The sequence below is a fragment of the Leuresthes tenuis genome, unplaced genomic scaffold (genome assembly GCF_036924035.1).
Source record: "Leuresthes tenuis unplaced genomic scaffold, fLeuTen1.0.hap1 SCAF_19, whole genome shotgun sequence".
Classification (NCBI taxonomy): Eukaryota; Metazoa; Chordata; class Actinopteri; order Atheriniformes; family Atherinopsidae; genus Leuresthes; species Leuresthes tenuis.
Genome location: NW_027325373.1, coordinates 13,654,939 through 13,673,552, shown reverse-complemented (window position 1 = coordinate 13,673,552; position 18,614 = coordinate 13,654,939). Strand labels below are relative to the sequence as shown.

Genomic DNA, 18,614 nt, shown 5'->3' with positions numbered 1-18,614 from the left:
CATTTAAATGTTTGTTTGTCTTGGTGGGAATTTTATTTAAAAGATTTAAAAACAATCTACAACAATAGTCAAAATTGGTGAAGTGAAATAGGGAGTAAACAAAACAAAAGCCCCTAAATAAGATCTGGTGCCACCAATTACTTTCAGGGGTTAATTAAGGTCCAAGTGTGTGCACTTTAAGGGTCAGATGATATTAATTTATATACACCTGTTCTGAAAGAGCCCAGAGTCTGCAGCAAAAGTAAACTATCTGCACCACGAAGTAAGTGACATGAAGACCAAGTCGCTCTCTAAACAGCTCAGGGACAAAGTTGTGGAGCGGTACAAATCAGGGTTATAGAAGAAATAAATATATATGTCAAAAACTTGAAATCCATTATCACAAAATGGAGAGAATATGTCACCACAACAAACCTGCCTAAAGTGGACAATCCTCTAAAAATCAGAGCAGGCAACGAGGGCATTAATCAGAGAGGTAACAGAGACCAAAGGTAACCCTGAAGGGAGTGCTCCATAATGGAGGATCTGTCCATAGAACCACTATAAGATTTACACTCCACAGAGCTGGGCTTTACGAAAGAGTAGCCAGAAAAAAGAAATTGCTTACAGAAAAGTTTACCAGAAACATAGGTGGGACACTTGCCAAACAAATGGAAGAAGGCCCGGTGGTCGGCTGAGACTAGAATTTAATTCTGTTGGTCATTAGGGGAAACTCTGTGTCTGGTGCAAACCCAAAGCCTCTCATTACATAAAGAACACCACCCTCTCAGTGAAACATGATAGTTGCAGCATCGTTGTCTGGGGATGTTTTTCATTCTTAGGGACTGGGAAAAAATCGAGAGAATAATAAATGACGCTAAGTACAAGGAAATGGAAAACTCGTTTCAGTCTTTCAGAGATTTGATGGGTTCAGCCTCCAGCAGGCCAACTGACCCTGGACACGCTGCTAAACCAAAAGTCGAGGGAAAATGTTTAAATGTGTTGGAATGGCCTCGTCAAAGACCAGACCTCAATCAAATTGACAAACAGTGGTATGACTTAAAGACTGCTGTACGCCAGCAGAATCCATCCAACTTGAAGGAGCTGGAGCAGTTTTACTTTGAAGTGGCAACTAAAATACCAGACATACTCTAAGAGAGTTGCAACTGTAATTGTAATTGCTATAAAAAATACTCACTTGGAGGGCCAATGCTCTCTCTCGCTCCATGTATGTATATATATATATATATATATATATATATATATATATTGTGTGCAGAGATTAATTTCACTGAACCAATTTGGACTATTTTTGTAGATTGTTCACATAAAATCAATTTAAAAAGTAATAGATCATTTTTCAGAGCTCCAGGTGTCATCTGGAAACAGACTTGCTAATAGCGGTGTGCTCAAGTCATTGTCCTTTGATACTTGTGACACGTGGCAGCAAGAGGGGATGCGTGGGGATAGTTCTGACTCATCTATGAATTTTCATGACACCGGGTGACAGTTTTCATAGTCAGCATCCAATTCTCTTTTTTTTTGTTTTGCAGTTAGAGCTGGCAGAAAACAAAAAACAATCCTCCATTCCACCAGCATTGCAATGCACCACTGGACTGAAATCACCACAACCTCAGCTGCTCCTCTCTTGCAGCTGTGATGCACGGTGTGTCACCAGGAGGCCATGCAGTCAGAAAGATAATCTTGGTGCAGAACAGGAAGCGTTTTGCATGACAATAGAATCTTAAAAGAGCCAACAGTAATTGTAGTTGGAGAAGGACCTTCGGCACAGATGGCGTTCAAAATAGAGAAAAAAAAAAGAAAACTCACCTGGAAGTCAGTGTTCTCATCATTTGCCCCAATGCATGACAACACTATTTCCAGCACTGACCCTAAATCTTGGGTTTCTGACTTAAGACATGCCTTACTGGGCATACTTGGCTTTACTGAAATCTATCTAGCAAGACCTTGCATGTGTGTGGATTAGCTCAGTTTGTTTTAATCATCTTTTTTTGTTTTCTATTTGGCGGTATAGGTCTTAAAGTGTGAAATACTGGAATCCGTTTCTGCAAGGACTTCATGTATCTACTACTAAGAGTTAAACTAGCTCCGTTCCTGGTCCTTGACATTTGGTGAGCTATGCTGACTGTAAAAGTAAATAATTATCTTCAGGAATGAGAGCTTGGAAGCAATATTCCCAGCTTTTGAATATAGGCTCATCGAAAGTCACTTATTGTATCACAAACATCCCCACAGTGGAATAAGTTGCAGTAAGTCATGCTTTTATGCATGTTCTCCAACTAACTAGCTTGACCATGTTCATTTATATATTGCAAGTTCTATCATTGCTGCAATATTAAACAATAAATTCATATTTTGCTAATAATGTGCTGTCCTGCTTTGCACACTAGTTAGGTTCCTTCTGTCCTCTTAGTAAAAAATTGCTTGACTTATGCTCATGTACGTCCACGGTCACCTAATTTAGTTCTGGGTCAGGAAGTCAGTTAAAGTGAACATGGTGGACACAGCTGGGCCATGAAGTATTTCACTGCGCCACTGATTTATCTCCGATGACAGGGGACCCAAGTCAGCATGCCAATGGCATTACCATCATTAATCAGGCGAGACACAACCATGCCCACAGGAAATTAATTAACTCCTGAAAATCAGCATACAGTTGGCTCATAATTTATGGTGGCTTATTTGTAGCGAAATGTGTTAATATGTAGCCATATTATAATTCCACAGTAACAGTGAAAGAGTGTTTTAGAGAAAGAGATACTGGTGCCTAAGATAGCCATGTTTTTAGTCACTGTTAGCCCAAAATAACACTTTAGCAGCCTCTAAACATCTGTCAGACCACTGGACCTGCTTAAGTGGAGCTAGTTCTTTGAAATGTAGCCTTTACTTTCTGGGGCAAGTTCTAATTTTAAACAACTGTAACAATAATGTTCTTGCTTCAACACCTTCCCCGATGACAAAAACTAACAGTCTCTCAAGCATGGATAGTGTTTAATGTAATGTTCCAGATACCCACAGTCAGTGCTTGTGTTGGACACATTTTGTGAGCAGCTCGATCCAGTGGTTAAGTCCCTTTGGAGCCATACGTACCACTGTTTCCTGTGGAAAAGTTGACATGACGTTGAAGTCAATAGGGTACAATGCATGAATTTCTTTGCTTTTTTTATCACATTCTGAAAGAAAAAAAAAAAGTAGAAATGACTCGAGAAAAAGGAAGTCGCTGCTGGAGTCGAGTAGGATTTTGTCAGCCAAAACCCCATTTCCATAGAAAAGAGACCCATTCAGATGTAAACATGGCCACAAACCGTTTCTATGAGAAGAGTGAAGGATAGAAAAGAGTGATACGAACAATGGTTGCACAGATCCAATAGACCCATGAATGTCATAGTGATAGAGAAATAAATGTTATATTTTACAGCTGAGTATGAAATGCACAGCTGCAAGCAACAAACCACTGAAGGATTCCAGACATGGAATCTTCACATATTTCAAAAAGTCACCTCAGAGGTAATTAATCAAATGACAGCAAGGTTACTGGCTGGCTGCAGAGGTTGTGCTCCAGAACCAGCAGCCAAGGGAGACACGAATGGGAGGCTGCTAGAGAGGCCGACTCATCATGATTTAGGAAACATGCTGTTGAAAATGGCCCCAATATATCAGAGAAAGTGATGGTCAGATTTTTATATGCAAGAGAGAATAGTTTTAAGTTTAATAAAAACTTTTGCAAAGGCTGTAGAATAGTTGCCACTGTTCAAAGTCGGTGGCCTTGGGATTTATTTCAGTCTCCAAAAAATGCAGAATGATGGTTATTGTCAGTGAGGTGTTTATATGAAACTGTGCCTCTTTTAATAATCTAATTCTGAATAGAAATCCTATGATTGGAAATATATTTTACGCTGGTTTGAATTGATGTCTCAAATTCTACAATAGATTTTTTGGAGTCTTTTTCAATTCCAAATATATTAACAGAAGATTCCCCTTCTCTTCAGTGATATCATCCAGAAATCGCCAGAAAGTATTAAGAGAGACCAATGCTAAGCCATTCTCTCTTTTTCTTTTCACTCATGGCGGAGGCCTGACTTTGGTCAGTTGTGCATTGGTGTTTTGTTATCTGACATTTTAATGCCGCTGGTGCTGGTAAAGTCTGCAAACCCAGAAAGCAGTGCGTAATAATATGAATCTCGGCTGAGACAGACTAACACTTTCATGTAGGTCTGTGCCAGACAAAAGACTGATCCTTTCAAGAAGCTGCTGAAATGTCAGGCTCATCATGTCAAGCTAGACGAAATCCAGTTAAGAAGGCAATAGTCTAATAGCTTTTTCCCCTCTCAATGTAGTTACTACACATACTAAGACTATATTTTTAAGAATGATAATAACAATATATTGATAGTGTTATATTGTGAGCTTGTACAGACTGTTAAAACTTGAACTATAATGTAAAAGTGTGATCTGTATAGGTTGTATTGTATTGGTTAGAAACCTTTATTCACAAAATCCTTGACAAAGCTCTGTTTTTCTTCTCCTGTACACCAACAGACCGTGTATAACGGATATTTCCAACTGACTGTCCATATAAGAGTATGTGGACAAGGGTATTTTCGCACTAAATCATGGTCCATGGCACAAGTCCACTGTTGTAGAAGACCAATGTGCTGACATTTAGAACGGCACTCAAGCAGGACGCTCACAGAAAGCATTCGGCAATTAAGGAGGGCTGTGAATATTTTAAGTGTCACACAATCGGATTTGAAACTGACTCTTGTTGTCTTGACTTGATTCAAAGCAATTCTACATGCAGTACAAATTGATGCAGTGGAGAAGAAGAGTACTTTTGAAAGTTCTAAATGTGTGGAAAAGAAATAAATAGAAAAGAAAGAAGGAAAAAAAATATCTAAGTACGACTAAATTATTGACTTGGGCTTCAAATTTTATTCTTTTAGACTTTTGCCAGCTGATGTCCATCCATTGCAAGATAGACTCTTAAATAAAAAAAACATATATCTAAGTATGAGGGCTTCTGCACTCACCTGTTTTGCATTTAAAACTATTCCTAGAAAATAGCCCACACAGTTTAGATCCCTGTGACCACACATCATCATCATCATGAAGCAGCCTGCCACCTTCAGTCAAATCCTCAGCATTACTCACCTAATCGGTTATTAAACTGATGACATTTCTTGATATCATAACATCTATGCCCTTTTCAAAATCTTAACTTTTCTAAAAAAAATAAATAAAAAAAAAAACGTTTCACATTTACCCACAAAAGGGGGAGGAAAAAAAACTCCAAACAGTCTGGCATCAAGGTTTTTTATTTTTTATTTTTCGATCAGCATTTTGCCCATCAGATGCAATTGACAAATGGAGAAGATGCAACAGTCGTGCAAGTGCCTCGCATATCTCACAAAATTTGATTTGGAAAAACTCCACATTGCCTTGTGCAGGATCCATTTTATCTTATTTTGCTTTCAGCTCCTTAGCCCAGAGTTGCCATGAATGTTGTGAGTTCACCTCTCATTTGACCGAAGTCTCCATTGAAGTAGAGGATTAATATGTGTCAATGTGTGCAAAATCAAACCTGAACCTCCCACACTGGCACTGCCATATGACATCTCCTCAATGGATGGTGAGAGTGAATAAGACACATGTGAAAATCAGAATAGGCCTTGCTAATGGGATTGTAGTGTTTTAGAAGAAGCCTATGCACTCAGCAGATAAGGCGACTGTTTATCCTGTTAATGTGTCACTTTAAATACATTAAGAGTAGGAGGGCACCTGCTTTACTTTGGCTCTCTGCCTCACTAATCCCGAAGAGCACAAGGGCCAAAATGTTTATAGATGCTAATATTAGACTTTAAGTGGTTGTTTTAGTGGGTTATGGATACAAATGTCAAGTGAAAATGAACAAACAAACAAAAAAAAATTGCATTAATTACACAATAAACAAGTCACTTTTGAAAATGCGTTTATCAGCCCAGACTGTGTCAAACTGAGGTCGCAATGAAGAACAACTGAAGCACAAACACACGCATACATAAAATACATATGCACAAACGCTCACACGCAAAACCCTCACAAACGTGGAATGCAGTGTATTCAATGCTAATGAGATGTAATCCAATTTTTTTATTCGATTTGCACTGTCACAACAGGTTCCCAGAGATCTGTTAGTCCAAGTATAAAACAAGTGTCACTCCACCATTTATTCCTCACTTTGCGCCTGCGTTGTTGTTGGAGGGCAGTCGCTGCAAATGTATGGTATATGCACAGCAGCCACTTATGGTATTTCAGAATAATTGCAGGCTTTCTTCAAATTCCCGTCCCACTCATGTAATTTAATAGTTTATTCCATCAGTTGACAGATATCAGTGGATAACTTCATTTTATCAGCATGAAACAGAATACAGACCCCGGCCGCTCTCACTCACGCATTCGGTGAGTGTAACGAGTTACTGGATTGATGACAGTCCCCACTGTCACATACACTGGTACCTACACTGTAGTACTGATAAATTGGCGGTTTGTTTTCTAGTAAATCTTGGATTGAGAAACAGAACCATCGGCTAGGCAGTCTTAATGTTTGGGAGACAACCACCACACTGGTTTGAAGAAAGAGGATGGTAACAAGTAATATTGGCGCATATAGTTTGGTAATATTGTTGCTGATATTGCTTGGAAGTGTATATGTTAGATCACCCTTTAGCTGAGTGTAGTGGCATTATACAGCGTAAATTTTCTTTTTAACGGCACTTCAAGATGCGTAGGTTTTTCTTTTCTTCAATATGAAAATGCTTTACACCTGTGACTTTAACCTGAGCTCTGGGATGTGTTTTTGGAAAAAAAAAAAGATAAAAGGGGAGAAGTTAGATCTGCTTTACTTTAGGCCTACTGTTGTACAGCTCTCTAATACCGTCACCTTCCTTTTCATGCTGAGTCACAGTTGCGGTGTCTGAAATAATGATTGGTTTTCTGTAGGAGGCGGGCAGTGCAATGTCCAACAGGTGCTGCTGTGACGGAGCACAGTGGGACCTTGAAGTGATTTTTGGACATCAGCTGAAGTGGTGAGTGGCGCTGGCAGGGCTTCTCGTTTGCTGGAGACTGTTAGCGGAACCTGCTTAGAACCCAGGAGAAAAAATAAATAAATCTTGCATCAAATCCTCACGTTTGTTTACTGGGATATGTCTAGAATTTAGAATCCCACATACGTAGGGTGCCAACCATCGACACTTAGATAGAACTATGTTAGTCACTGTGCATACGTACACAACTTCAGATGAATTTAGACAGCGGATCCATGGCAGCAGTGGTCTCTGTGGTCTCTTCTAAAGCAGTCTGACATCAAGAACCGACTGCAACAAAAGAAGCCTGTCATCACTATGTCCAACAGACAGGATGCCCTATCTAACCCCACACAAGACGACGTAACTCTTCAGCAAAGACATGGGCGGTAGTCGGTTTAGTTTTCAACAAGAGAGTGCGGACCCAGTTTGTTGAAACAGGAAAAGAGCATAATAATGATACATTTTTGCACACTGCAGAATAAAAGTGTTTGTAAAAACACGTGCCACGTTAAAATGTGTATAATGCAAATAGTACAAGTACTACTACTACTTCTCCTACCACAGTAATCGTTATTTTGTGAATGTTGTGAACTGCAAATGTATAATATGGCTAATCACTTCAGTTTTTTAACAGCATGCTCACCTTCGAGTGAGGCTCAACCAGCTTCCTGTTTTGTGTCCTTTGCCCTCTTCCTTGCAGTGGATTCAAAATGTCTTTCAGTCACTTTGTCTTTACCTTCAGCGGTGATTGGTCCCATGTTGATTGTCAATCATTGCAGCCATGTGTGTGGTGGGCTTGGTGACAGACCTGAGACTCCCTTTCTCTCCACTCTTTTCAAACTCACTCAGCAATGCGACGTGAGTTTGAGTGCAGGCACGTTAAGCTGTGGCGTGTGGGGCTTCTGTTCTGCATGTATCTGTGACACTGCAGTGTGCAAAATTGTGTTGCATTGGCAACGCTTGGCCTGTTGATTATAGAAGAGGATAAGACATGGGGCTAAGGTAAAAAGTAAGAAGAAAGCACACTGACAGGGTAGAACTGGAGATTGTCCACGCACGCTGAGCAGCACAATCATAATGGTCTCTCTTCCTGACTAAACCAGCACCCATTCAACCTGCTGCATTGGCTGCAAAAAGTGTTGACAGGGTCAGGCAGAGCAAAAAGCAAAAAAAAAAGCAAGAAAAACTGATTTTCACCAACGCTCCAGATGGACAGGTTTTGGCTTGGTGTATCAGGTGTTAACAATAACCCTGTGATCCTAACAGTGTGCCTTCATCTGCCACTGAAAATGCTATTAAGCCTCTTTTTTTGTTGTTTTTAAGAAAAACAACAGTAATTTAAATGGCTAATGAGATCATTAGTGGCAGACTGCTGTTCGTGCATTTCATCTTATGAAATATCAGGTGTATAAAGTGACATCTGGAGTTGGAAGCATGAGGGGAAGTGAGGTGAGAAACGGGTCAACTAGGGAAACGAGTTCTGACTCAACAGCATTAGATCCCACAGTGCTGACTGAGAGAGGACATAAAGCAAGACCAGTCTAGCATGCTGAGTGTGGAAAGATATTCATATTTGCTTGTTGTTTGCTGGCTTTTTTGCTTATTTTTGCCCGTGGTTTTCCTTTGTCCATGAAGTGGATGATGCATAGAAATCCCAGCACTGTGGCTATCCTTCGAACATTAGTATAATTAAAATTTGATATTGGAAAATCCCACACCACTTGTCTCTCATCCTCTATTTGCTCTTTGCCTCATAGGCTATGTTGCCCTGTTTCTTTCTGGGATTTAGGTGCAGTGTTAATGTAGCCAAACAAACAAAGAGTGGGCGGCCATTCGGAGGGCTAGATTGCTACTATTATGCCACTGGATCCCCAAAAGAACCAAGTCAACATTCCCTGTGTGACTGCAGGCAAAATGCAACTCAATTTCCCTCTTTACGAATGTCAAAGCATTTCACCGAAATTGCCCAAACATGTGAGGCTCTCACTTCTTCCAGATGAACTTACAATTGGTGAGATGAAGAGACCTCTGTGATAGAGAAGCGAAACAGATCACTTCAACAAAAACACACATTTGGGTCGCGTCGCCGTGTGTCAGGTATGTCTAAACAAAGCCCTGACCTTTCATGGCCAAAGAAAAAGAAAAGTCTTTGTGCTTTTTAGTGGTGTTCATATTCATTGATCTTCATGTGAATGCCAACTATTTAATTAGTGTTTGTAATGAGACCTTACGGTGGTATTTAATTACATGGGTGTTAAATTGAAAGCCATTTGAGTCATTTTTAGCTCATCTGCAAATGGCTCAAAGGATCTCATCTGCAGCTCAAATCACTTTGAAATGTGCCAGTGTGATTAACATTTTGGGCCGATGTAACATCCGATGTAACTTGGATTTGCTTATCACGGAGGCATTATTTTTAACCTGTCAGTTTTGCTGCTGCTGAACATTTTTCTGTTTACAGTCAGCAGTGGTGTTAGGTTGAGGTGTTGCCATTGTCACAGCAGACAGATGTTTTGAGGCATTTTTTAAATGTCTAGCAGGTATGTTAATTTTCTTGAATACTTTTGATGAATGTCAGTCCTTCTCCCCTGTCTATCTCTCCCTACCTGCCTTCTTGTCTGTCTCTTACACATACTCTTCCCTCTCTTTTTCCGTCCTTGCCTTCATTTTGACTTGACATTTGGAACCAATGAATCCATCCTTACTCCCCCATATGAATTATTGAATTTTCATCTATTGTCATCCATACTATAGGCAGCCTGAGCAATGAGGCTGCAGAAGCCTGGCACGTTACGCCACGTGTGTAATGACAGGCAGAAAAGTGCCTTTAGGGTGCCAGCTTTCATCATTGTAAATGTTGATGACACTGACTTGTTGCAGAGCTGACAAACTGTCAAAGAGCTGTCAGGCTTGCACAATCACCCACTCTGCGCTACGCTATGATCACCTTTATACTGATGAAAGCCAACCTTTTTGTGAACATGTGTTTTTGTGTAGACAGTAGGGTACTGTGGAGCATACACATATGAGCATGTCTGTCATATCTTACCGTAGATAAAATATTCTCATTTGGAGCCCACTTCAGTACTGCTGCAGTTTACAGATCATTAGCAATGCACAGCTGTGTGCAGCTGTCATGATGCGATGAGGATAAATCTGATAAAAAGGACAATACATGCTTAAACTGAATATTAAAGGCCTAATTTCGGACAATAGATGGTGTATCCAAAATAAATACCCTACTGTCTCCCAATATAAAATAACTGCCACAAGGATTAAAAGGCTTTTGCATTCAGGCAATACTTTTTGAAGATGCTCCATTGATATATGATTAAATTTTGACTTGTTGAACTTGTTGAACTTGTTAAAATCTCTGCTAGATTCAATTAAACGAGTTCAAGCCATGAATCAGAAAATGTGTCTAAACCATCACAGTGTTAAATGACTATTGTTTTTTGTTTCAATGTTCACAATAAGTAGAGTGGTTCCTGAATTTGACTCCAGAGGAAGTTCTTATTCTGGTGGTCAGCAGAAAGAACGAATATTCCCCCACAAACTCAAAGATTTAAAAGATGAAAGAACAAATGCATATTCAGTTTCTGCGTGGAACTGACTTTTAAGGAGTGGAGTTTCTTTTTGCACAAAGTAGTAAGTAAGATTGAGTGTTTTATTTTTTTGTACATATCAAATTCTTGGTAAAAAAGCACAAGTTTATGGTTAGGGTATTCTCTGCTGCCTTGTCTTTGCACACTTACTCTTTAGTTTTTGAATATCTAACCTCAATGCAAATCCTTGTCTATGAAGTTGCACTAAGTGGAAATTGTTGTTGTTCAAGGCAAAACATTCAAGAATGTGAAAGTTACAGTAAAACTAGGATTGAAAGCAGCACATCTTGTCCAGTATTGCAAGTGATGAAGAAAAGATTGAAGTCCTTGAGGATAAACAGATGAAAATAGGGAAAGAGAGAAATATAGTAAAGTGTAGAGTTCTGTTTGACACTTGAGAATTTATTATGTTTTACCTATATATTAGGTACTTGTAGAAAGGATAGAGAAAATGGTGAGAATGGTTTATCAAGGATTGAGGCAAAGCTTGCCATAATACTGACTCAGTAAGCTTTCTGGAAACTCAGAGACTAAACCAATGTTCTAATATTTTTTGCTACTGCAATATAGACTACATATATACAGTATAATATGGATGTAGCTACAGTTATGTCAGGCCCTGGTCTGTTGGCTACAGTTTTAAAGCCATGAGTTTGGCTATGACTATCTTTTCTTCTTCTTTTATTTATTTATTTATGTACCCAACTAAGAACCAGGGGACATGTTTAAAAAAAATACAGTTTAGATGGCATTAGTAAATGAGACCATGTGTCTCTTATCTTATAGGTTTATATCCTACTGATGTCATAATCTTAGACCACATTATTTGCACCCCTTATTGCCCTGTTACAATGATGAACCAAACTGTGACTTCTAAGCATGTGGCAGTTTTTTCTGATTAGCATATGGAAATGCCAAGCTAATCAAGTGTGAATTTGTACACAGTGGAATCACAAACAGACATTGCAAATTAAGTTGAGAAAAGGCAAAAAAAAATCTGCTGCTGCACGAAGTGTTTATACTGTTCTGTAGTGGATATGAAAAAAAAGAGATTAATGGGACTTGCTGTAACTCATTGAGTGAACAGGGAGAAGGGAAAACAACCAGTGCAAGTAATAAGAAATGACTTGATCTCAAATCTGTAGCCAGAAAACCCCCAAAAAGAACCAAAAACGTCTAGATGGATGCTTACTACTCCAATACGAACAGGTTTGTTCAGAGTTATCTGAGCGCATTGGGAGCATTATTGGAAAGACAGCACTATCAGGTGTGTCAGCTGAGCATTTGGACACAGACCCAGGCTCTATGTCAGCATTTTCATTTCCTAGGCCATCTTGTTTCCCAGAATCACAGGGTTAGCTGGTTTTTCAATTTTACAATTTTATGGAACATTTATGTTAAAAGCTGCAAAACTGCAGAACATGTGTTACATTTACCATGTAAAAACCAGAGCAGAGAGCCAAAGGGCAGTTATTTTGTGAGGCCTCCACAGCTTTTCTTAGTGAATTCAGTTACATTAATGCAGTATAACTGAAACCACGACATAAAATAAATCCTCAAAGAATATGTGACCTCAAGTGGCCATGCGAACAACTGCAGGCTAAAAGTTAAAAATGGCATAAATGATTGTAAGGTTGGATTGGTATGTTCTCTCGATGTATGCGTGGCTTCTCTCAGGGTACTTCGGCTTCCTCCCACCACTCCAAAAACATGTATACTTGGTTAATTGGTGACTCAAAATTTCTCTTGGAGTGAGTGTGAGTGGTTGTTTGTCTCTTTGTGGCCCTGTGATGGACTGTCGACCTATCCAGGTTGTACCGTGCATCTCACCAATGACAGCTGGGATAGGCTCCAGCTCCCCCATAACCCTACAGTTAGAATAAGTGAGTATAGAAAATGGATGGATGCAATATAAGGTCTTATTATAAAAAGATTTTAACCTTAGCCATGATTGTTTTATAAATGTACCCAAGAAGTTTTCATTTTCAGCCCGAATTTTCAAAAGCCAACCAGAACGTGACTATATTTCATCATGTGTTATGTTTGCATGTGATCATGGCAACCAACAAAAGGGTGTCCATCAGAGTGATGTTCGCATTGTAAAAAGAATCCAACCAGGAATCAGTCTTGTCATGTTTTTTCCTGAGTAATTTGTTCCTTTTTCTGTTAATTGTACCATGATTAGCCACCAACTGAAGTTGATGAAAATATGTCAAAGATAATAAAATCCCAAGAATATACAAACGATAAAAGAGAGGGAGAGAATTGGCCTGAGATAGTACATTGTATAGGCTATCTACTTTTAGAAATTTTTTCAAGTGTGTATGCTTTATATACACACTTTCTTTGGTCTGTTCAGCAACTTACCACCTGCTGTGTCCAGGCATATTCAGTCGGCTTTTAACATGCCAGTGGTGTGCTTTATGGTGGAGCAAGTGTGTGCTTGCTTCTGGTTAGAGAACACCTCCTGGTGTGCCTGAGGGTTGGTGAGTGGTGTCATTAACCAGGGGGCTGGGACTTATCTTCGATCTCCCTAATAAAACAAGTCATTGTAGGACTAGAAGGGTGCTGACGCCAGAATGCATAATTATTCAGAGATACTTAGCGATGATCTTTAGCAGCTCCTTATTTGAGGTGCGTACCCTCAAAATTGTTCTTTGAAATGTAGGAGAGATGTGTGCCTCATGACAAGTTTGAGACTGCATTCAGAAGGAGCTTTTAGGAGTCACAATGGCTTTGATGGAGGGGATTTGCTGGTATTGCTTGTAAGTGATATATGGGAACAGTCCATGAATGGATTCTTTTATGGCACTATAACGTCGATGTTGTTTGGAAGGCCAGCACTATAAAGGAACCCAAATCTTGGCAATGTTGAAATTTGATTATAAATTATATCTATTGTGTAGTTGATATATAACTTCCATCTAAGATTCACAGGAAAACATAATTACTGGATCCCTATGAAATGCCCGTACTGTCTCCTAGCCCACTCTGGAATGTGCACTTAGCTAGAAATTCAAGGTGTAAAGCATCTCTGCGTGTGGTGGTACAGGCCTGGATTGTCTATTATAGCTCCACAGCGCTGGCTCATGACGATTTATCAGATATATATTTCTACAGTTCTTGGTGGCATAAAGTGGTGAGATATATGGTGCAGGTACATCTCGGAGAGAAAAAAATATATGTACAGTACGTGGTCCTTGAAGATGAGAATTGCCATTCCCAAGGCAAGATCTGCAACACCTTGAAACTACTGTAAATTTTCCAAGAGCAAGTGGGCTCATGGTGTAGAAATAGGCCTACTACTAGTGGGCCAAAAAATAGAGTGATCTGTCGCTCATTATTGGATGGCATGGTTCCTGGATTATAGCCTCTCACGTCAGCTGTAGACTTATGCGTTTGTGAGGTGTTTATGTATTTCAAAAGATCATCCATCGTGATTTTGCAAAATAATAAAAATGATAGTTGAAGGTGTTATGCTCGTGATGAGTGAATTCTCTTCTTACCTAACAACTAATCCCAGACACGAAAATACAGAATATAATAATCGACATCAAGAATACTTTGATTGGTTGTAGCAAGATATTTCTTCTTAAGAATGGCTGATGAGTGAGGTCCACTGTGCCCATTTATCAAGTAGCAACTACTCACACGCTAACTGTGGTCTACCACATTCCCTGCCTTATTGTCTAAATTTAATTGATAGTTGAGAATGTCCATCCAGTAAAATAAGTGAGAGGTATTTTTATCGTTTGTGTCATGGACCACACAATCAGAGTGCAATCAAAGATTTTCTAATACTCAGAGACTCAGGGCAAGACTGCACGCTTAAGCTATTTATCTAGATTTTAGACCCTAAGGGTACATCAATTTGAATCAATTTATATTCTTATTTAACTGTTAAAGAACATCTGATTAATGACTCACACCCACATTGCATAATGTTATATGCCATTGTGAACTGTACATCCATCCAAAGCCTTCCTTCTATCCATATTCCTAGAAACACAGATCACTAGCCAGGTTTATCCTTCGTGCTGAAACTGTGTCTTCTTTTTTGATTAAGTGTTTTGCTCTGACTTGAGGAGTCTATGGGCATTATTCGTAAAGCAATAATGTGTGCCACAAGTGCAGCAAATTTCTAATTTTAATCCATATACATGTCTGTTCTCTCCGGGTAGTGTGGATGTCCCCCACCGACCCCCATAAAAACATGTGTATTAGGTTACTTGGTGACTCTAAATTTGACCTAAAAGAGCTGGGATGGACGCTGAGTTGGATTAGACAGTTATAAAATAAATGAAAAGAAATGAAAAGAAATGGATGGATAAATCTGTACATAATGCAGCTGAGATTGGATTACTCTACATAGTTTGTTTGGTTATTGCTTCCTACTGTTGTTTACGCGGCAGTTTATTATTCATAGTGAGGTGGTAATCAGGTTAATATTGGAATATTCCTGTGCATCTAAATGTCTGCAAATGGTTTGTATTATCATTAAACAGTTCCCCTCACTTATGTAAAAATTATTTTTCTTTTTTAAGATATTAAATGTACATGACAAACATCTCAGGAGTATGAGATCTAGGGTCTTGTGTCAAGAGAACCTTAACACAAAGTTGAATGGTAAATGGACTTGTACTTGTATAGCGCTTTTCTAGTCTAACTGACCACTCAAAGTGCTTCTAACACTACTACACCCACTCATACAGCACGTCTTAAGATACTACACATAACTACGTGCTTTCTAATCATTCATACACACATTCATACACATAAACAGAGGGTAGATCAACAAAGCAAAGAGTGACAAGACAGCATCACTAGGAAATTTGGCATTTGTTTGCCCTTTGGCTTCCCTACAGTTGTGGGATGTTACGCCTTTCTCATAAAAACAAAACTCGTTGAAAAATATATGTACTTTTAATGAGTGGTTTTAAGGAACCAAGCCCTTAGATGTATCATAGTATGTCTATAATGTGCGTGGACAGTTTATTTCACTACTTAACGTTCATTATGGCATTTCTATTGGTTGTCCTTGGACTAATTCTGGAATCATTGCTGACATCCTTGCTGGGAACTTACCAGCTTCAGTCACACTGTGACTGAACGCCCACGCAGTCATGCACGTATACACGTTAATAATGCTCCTCCTAATGAATTACAAGTAGACCTTGAGGCCATACACCTATATCCCACTAATGTCTGGCTTGCTGCCCAATGACAAGCCTCATAGCACAAAGACAAGGACACACTCACCCACATACACACGCGCACAAACACTGACATATCATTCTTTTGTCTTAAAATAGCATGCTTACTGAGCTTAATCATCTGCATAACAATGGTTTAAAGGAACACAACAGCTTTAGAAACTATTACTGCCTGTCCATCTTGCATTTAATTGCTTTAATTACTGCAAGATTTGCTTTTTTGTTTGCGAGGAAAGACTCTAACTGGATCTAACTGTCATCATTGTGCATAAGAAGGGATATTCACAGCGAACTGAAATGCTTAAAGCATATAATCAATTTCCATGGTAATTTTGATGGTAGCATGATGCGCTCTCCCTACTTCAGTAGCAGATGGCAGGAGGCACGTCACTGTAAGTCCAGCTGACATAGATTCATCTCCAGTCAAGGTGAAGGGTCAAGCAGTATGTTTTCAGCCTCCAAGTTATAGATAACATGCTTAATAGCCATCGTTATGGCATTTACAAATTTCCCACACCAATTTCCTGTCAGTTTTACAATAGATTACTGGCAGCAGAGTGACTTTACTTTAAAATGAATCAGATTATGTTTATTTTCTCTAAATACAAAGTACAGGAAAATGCTATGTTTTTCAAAAAGTATTTACAGTAATTTAGCTGATGTGTATTTTCCAGTATTGTGTTGTCATTTTTTCAGTTATTTACTTAATTGCATACATTTGTTAAATATTACATGTATAACGTTTACCATATGTAATCTATATAAGTAACTTAATCAAACCAATAGTCCACAATACATAAGAACAGATTTAATCTTAAATCTTGAAAAAAGTACTTTTTTCTTTCACAAACAACAATTATGAGTGTTGATTCTGTTCATGAAATGTTTTTGTGGTTTAACTAATTGGGGCGTTAACCTCTTTATATATACTAATTGTAGCCCCATACTAACGACACTGAAGTATGCTAGTTAATGTTAATAAAGTCTGTCATTTTCTGTGGCAGAGTCTGTTGTGCACACTCACTCTCACTGCACCGTAGGCCCTGTGGTACTGTTGAACACAGCTCATGTAACCCTCCCCTGCTGCCCGTGTCCTCTGACCCAGAGTCAGCAGGTTAATAACCAGCTGCACCAAAAGCCATTTGTCATTTGCTACCTGCCACCGATAGGAGATGTCAACGGATGTCTATGCCCTTGTCCCCCCCCGCCACATGACAAATACAGTATCAAGGTTTGCTATCTGAGACTCCCTGAGGCTTCTTAGTACTCCTCCACTGTACAACCTCTCCCACTGGATGGCATTAGGTTTGTGTGTCACGATCCATAGCAAAATAAACTGGTTGTCACCCCCCCTACTCTTTTTCTGTTGTCCCATAAATTGTGTTGTTTTTTTTTTTGGTCTTTTTTTATTTTCAGTTTTCACGTCTTCCCTTCTCCTTGCTTTTAAAGGTTCCCAGCTTTTCTTTGATGTTAGACACCCTTGCTGGCCCGGAGCTGATGGTTTTATGTTGGTAGAGTGTAGGATGGCTTATGCAGCGAGGAAGAGAACATTGAATGTTCAGACAGTATTTGCAAAACTGCTCTTGACTAATGCTTTTACAGTGATCCAGCCAAATAGAATCATAGTCTTCTTTTTTATTTTAATGTAGATGAGATTGTCAAATAATTTTTACTAATCTGGGTTACCAAATTGTGATTACAATGACAATAATGTTTACTGAATCAGCTGCAGAAAACTGCTGAAATCATGTCAACCTTAGGAGCTAAGGAGACGGTTTCTCAAGGCTTCTTGTTGTATTATGCTCTTAGTGTGTGCAGTTAAGTCAAATATGAATGCAAAACCTCACATAATGCAGCTAAAATCACTGCCTAACATTTATATGTGATCTGCCATTTTTTTAAGGTCTCTTTAGTTTCTTTTTTTCATTTGGGAACGGTTGAATGGTGAGAGAATTCTGATCGGTAGACATTTGCTCTCATTGACACATGTCAGTTTGTCATTCTTATCTCATCAGCTCTTTTCCAACTTTTTCTCCCTTGTTTTCCTCAGAGATGTCGGGCACAGGAGAAGACATTTCTCAGGTGCACTGGAAGCAACAGTGGCTGGAAAATGGAACGCTGTACTTCCACGTGTCCATGACTGAGTCTGAGCTTCTTGCACAGACAACACAACCCACGGCCCGGGAGCCTGCTCACGTGCTGCATGAACACATGCATCTGCTGCACATCTCAGTTATGGTAAGTTCTACACAAAGACTCAGCTGTACAATTAGCTGTAAGTGTGTTAGAGTGTGTACCAGTTGGTTATATATAGTAATCCATTTCTCTTGTTTTTAAATTTTGTTTGATCATTCACTGTCATATTAATTTGCCAGCTAAGGCCTTGGAGTGTCACATTGACACTACAATACATTCTCAAAAAGCCACATATTGTAATGACCAACTCTTTATCCTATTACATAGGTGTCTGGTGAGTTTTTTGCAAGTCATTCATGAGCCTTGGTGACGCAGCGAAAACTCCCTGCATTCTAATGTTGTCAAGCTAACTGCTAATACATAAGCTCGACAGGAACCTGTCATAAAATGGCTCTCCCATGGCATTTTACGCTCTCAGCTGCACATTCGATTCCTTAAGAGGTGAAACATTGCACTTGTCAGCACAATCACGCACAGTACAATTTTACACAGTTCAACTTTTTTTTTTTTTTTTTAAAGACATACTGTCTTTGACT

At 39.1% G+C, this 18,614-nt stretch overlaps 1 protein-coding gene across 1 annotated transcript in view; it reads left to right on the top strand.

Annotated features, from left to right (window-relative positions):
- LOC140276620 (astrotactin-2-like) overlaps positions 1–18,614 on the top strand; it is a 258,166-nt gene that overhangs the window by 26,582 nt on the left and 212,970 nt on the right. Inside the window, exon 2 of the mRNA XM_072371388.1 lies at positions 17,933–18,120. Within this exon, the coding sequence (XP_072227489.1) occupies positions 17,933–18,120 (188 nt within the window). The remainder of the gene's footprint in view (positions 1–17,932; positions 18,121–18,614) is intronic.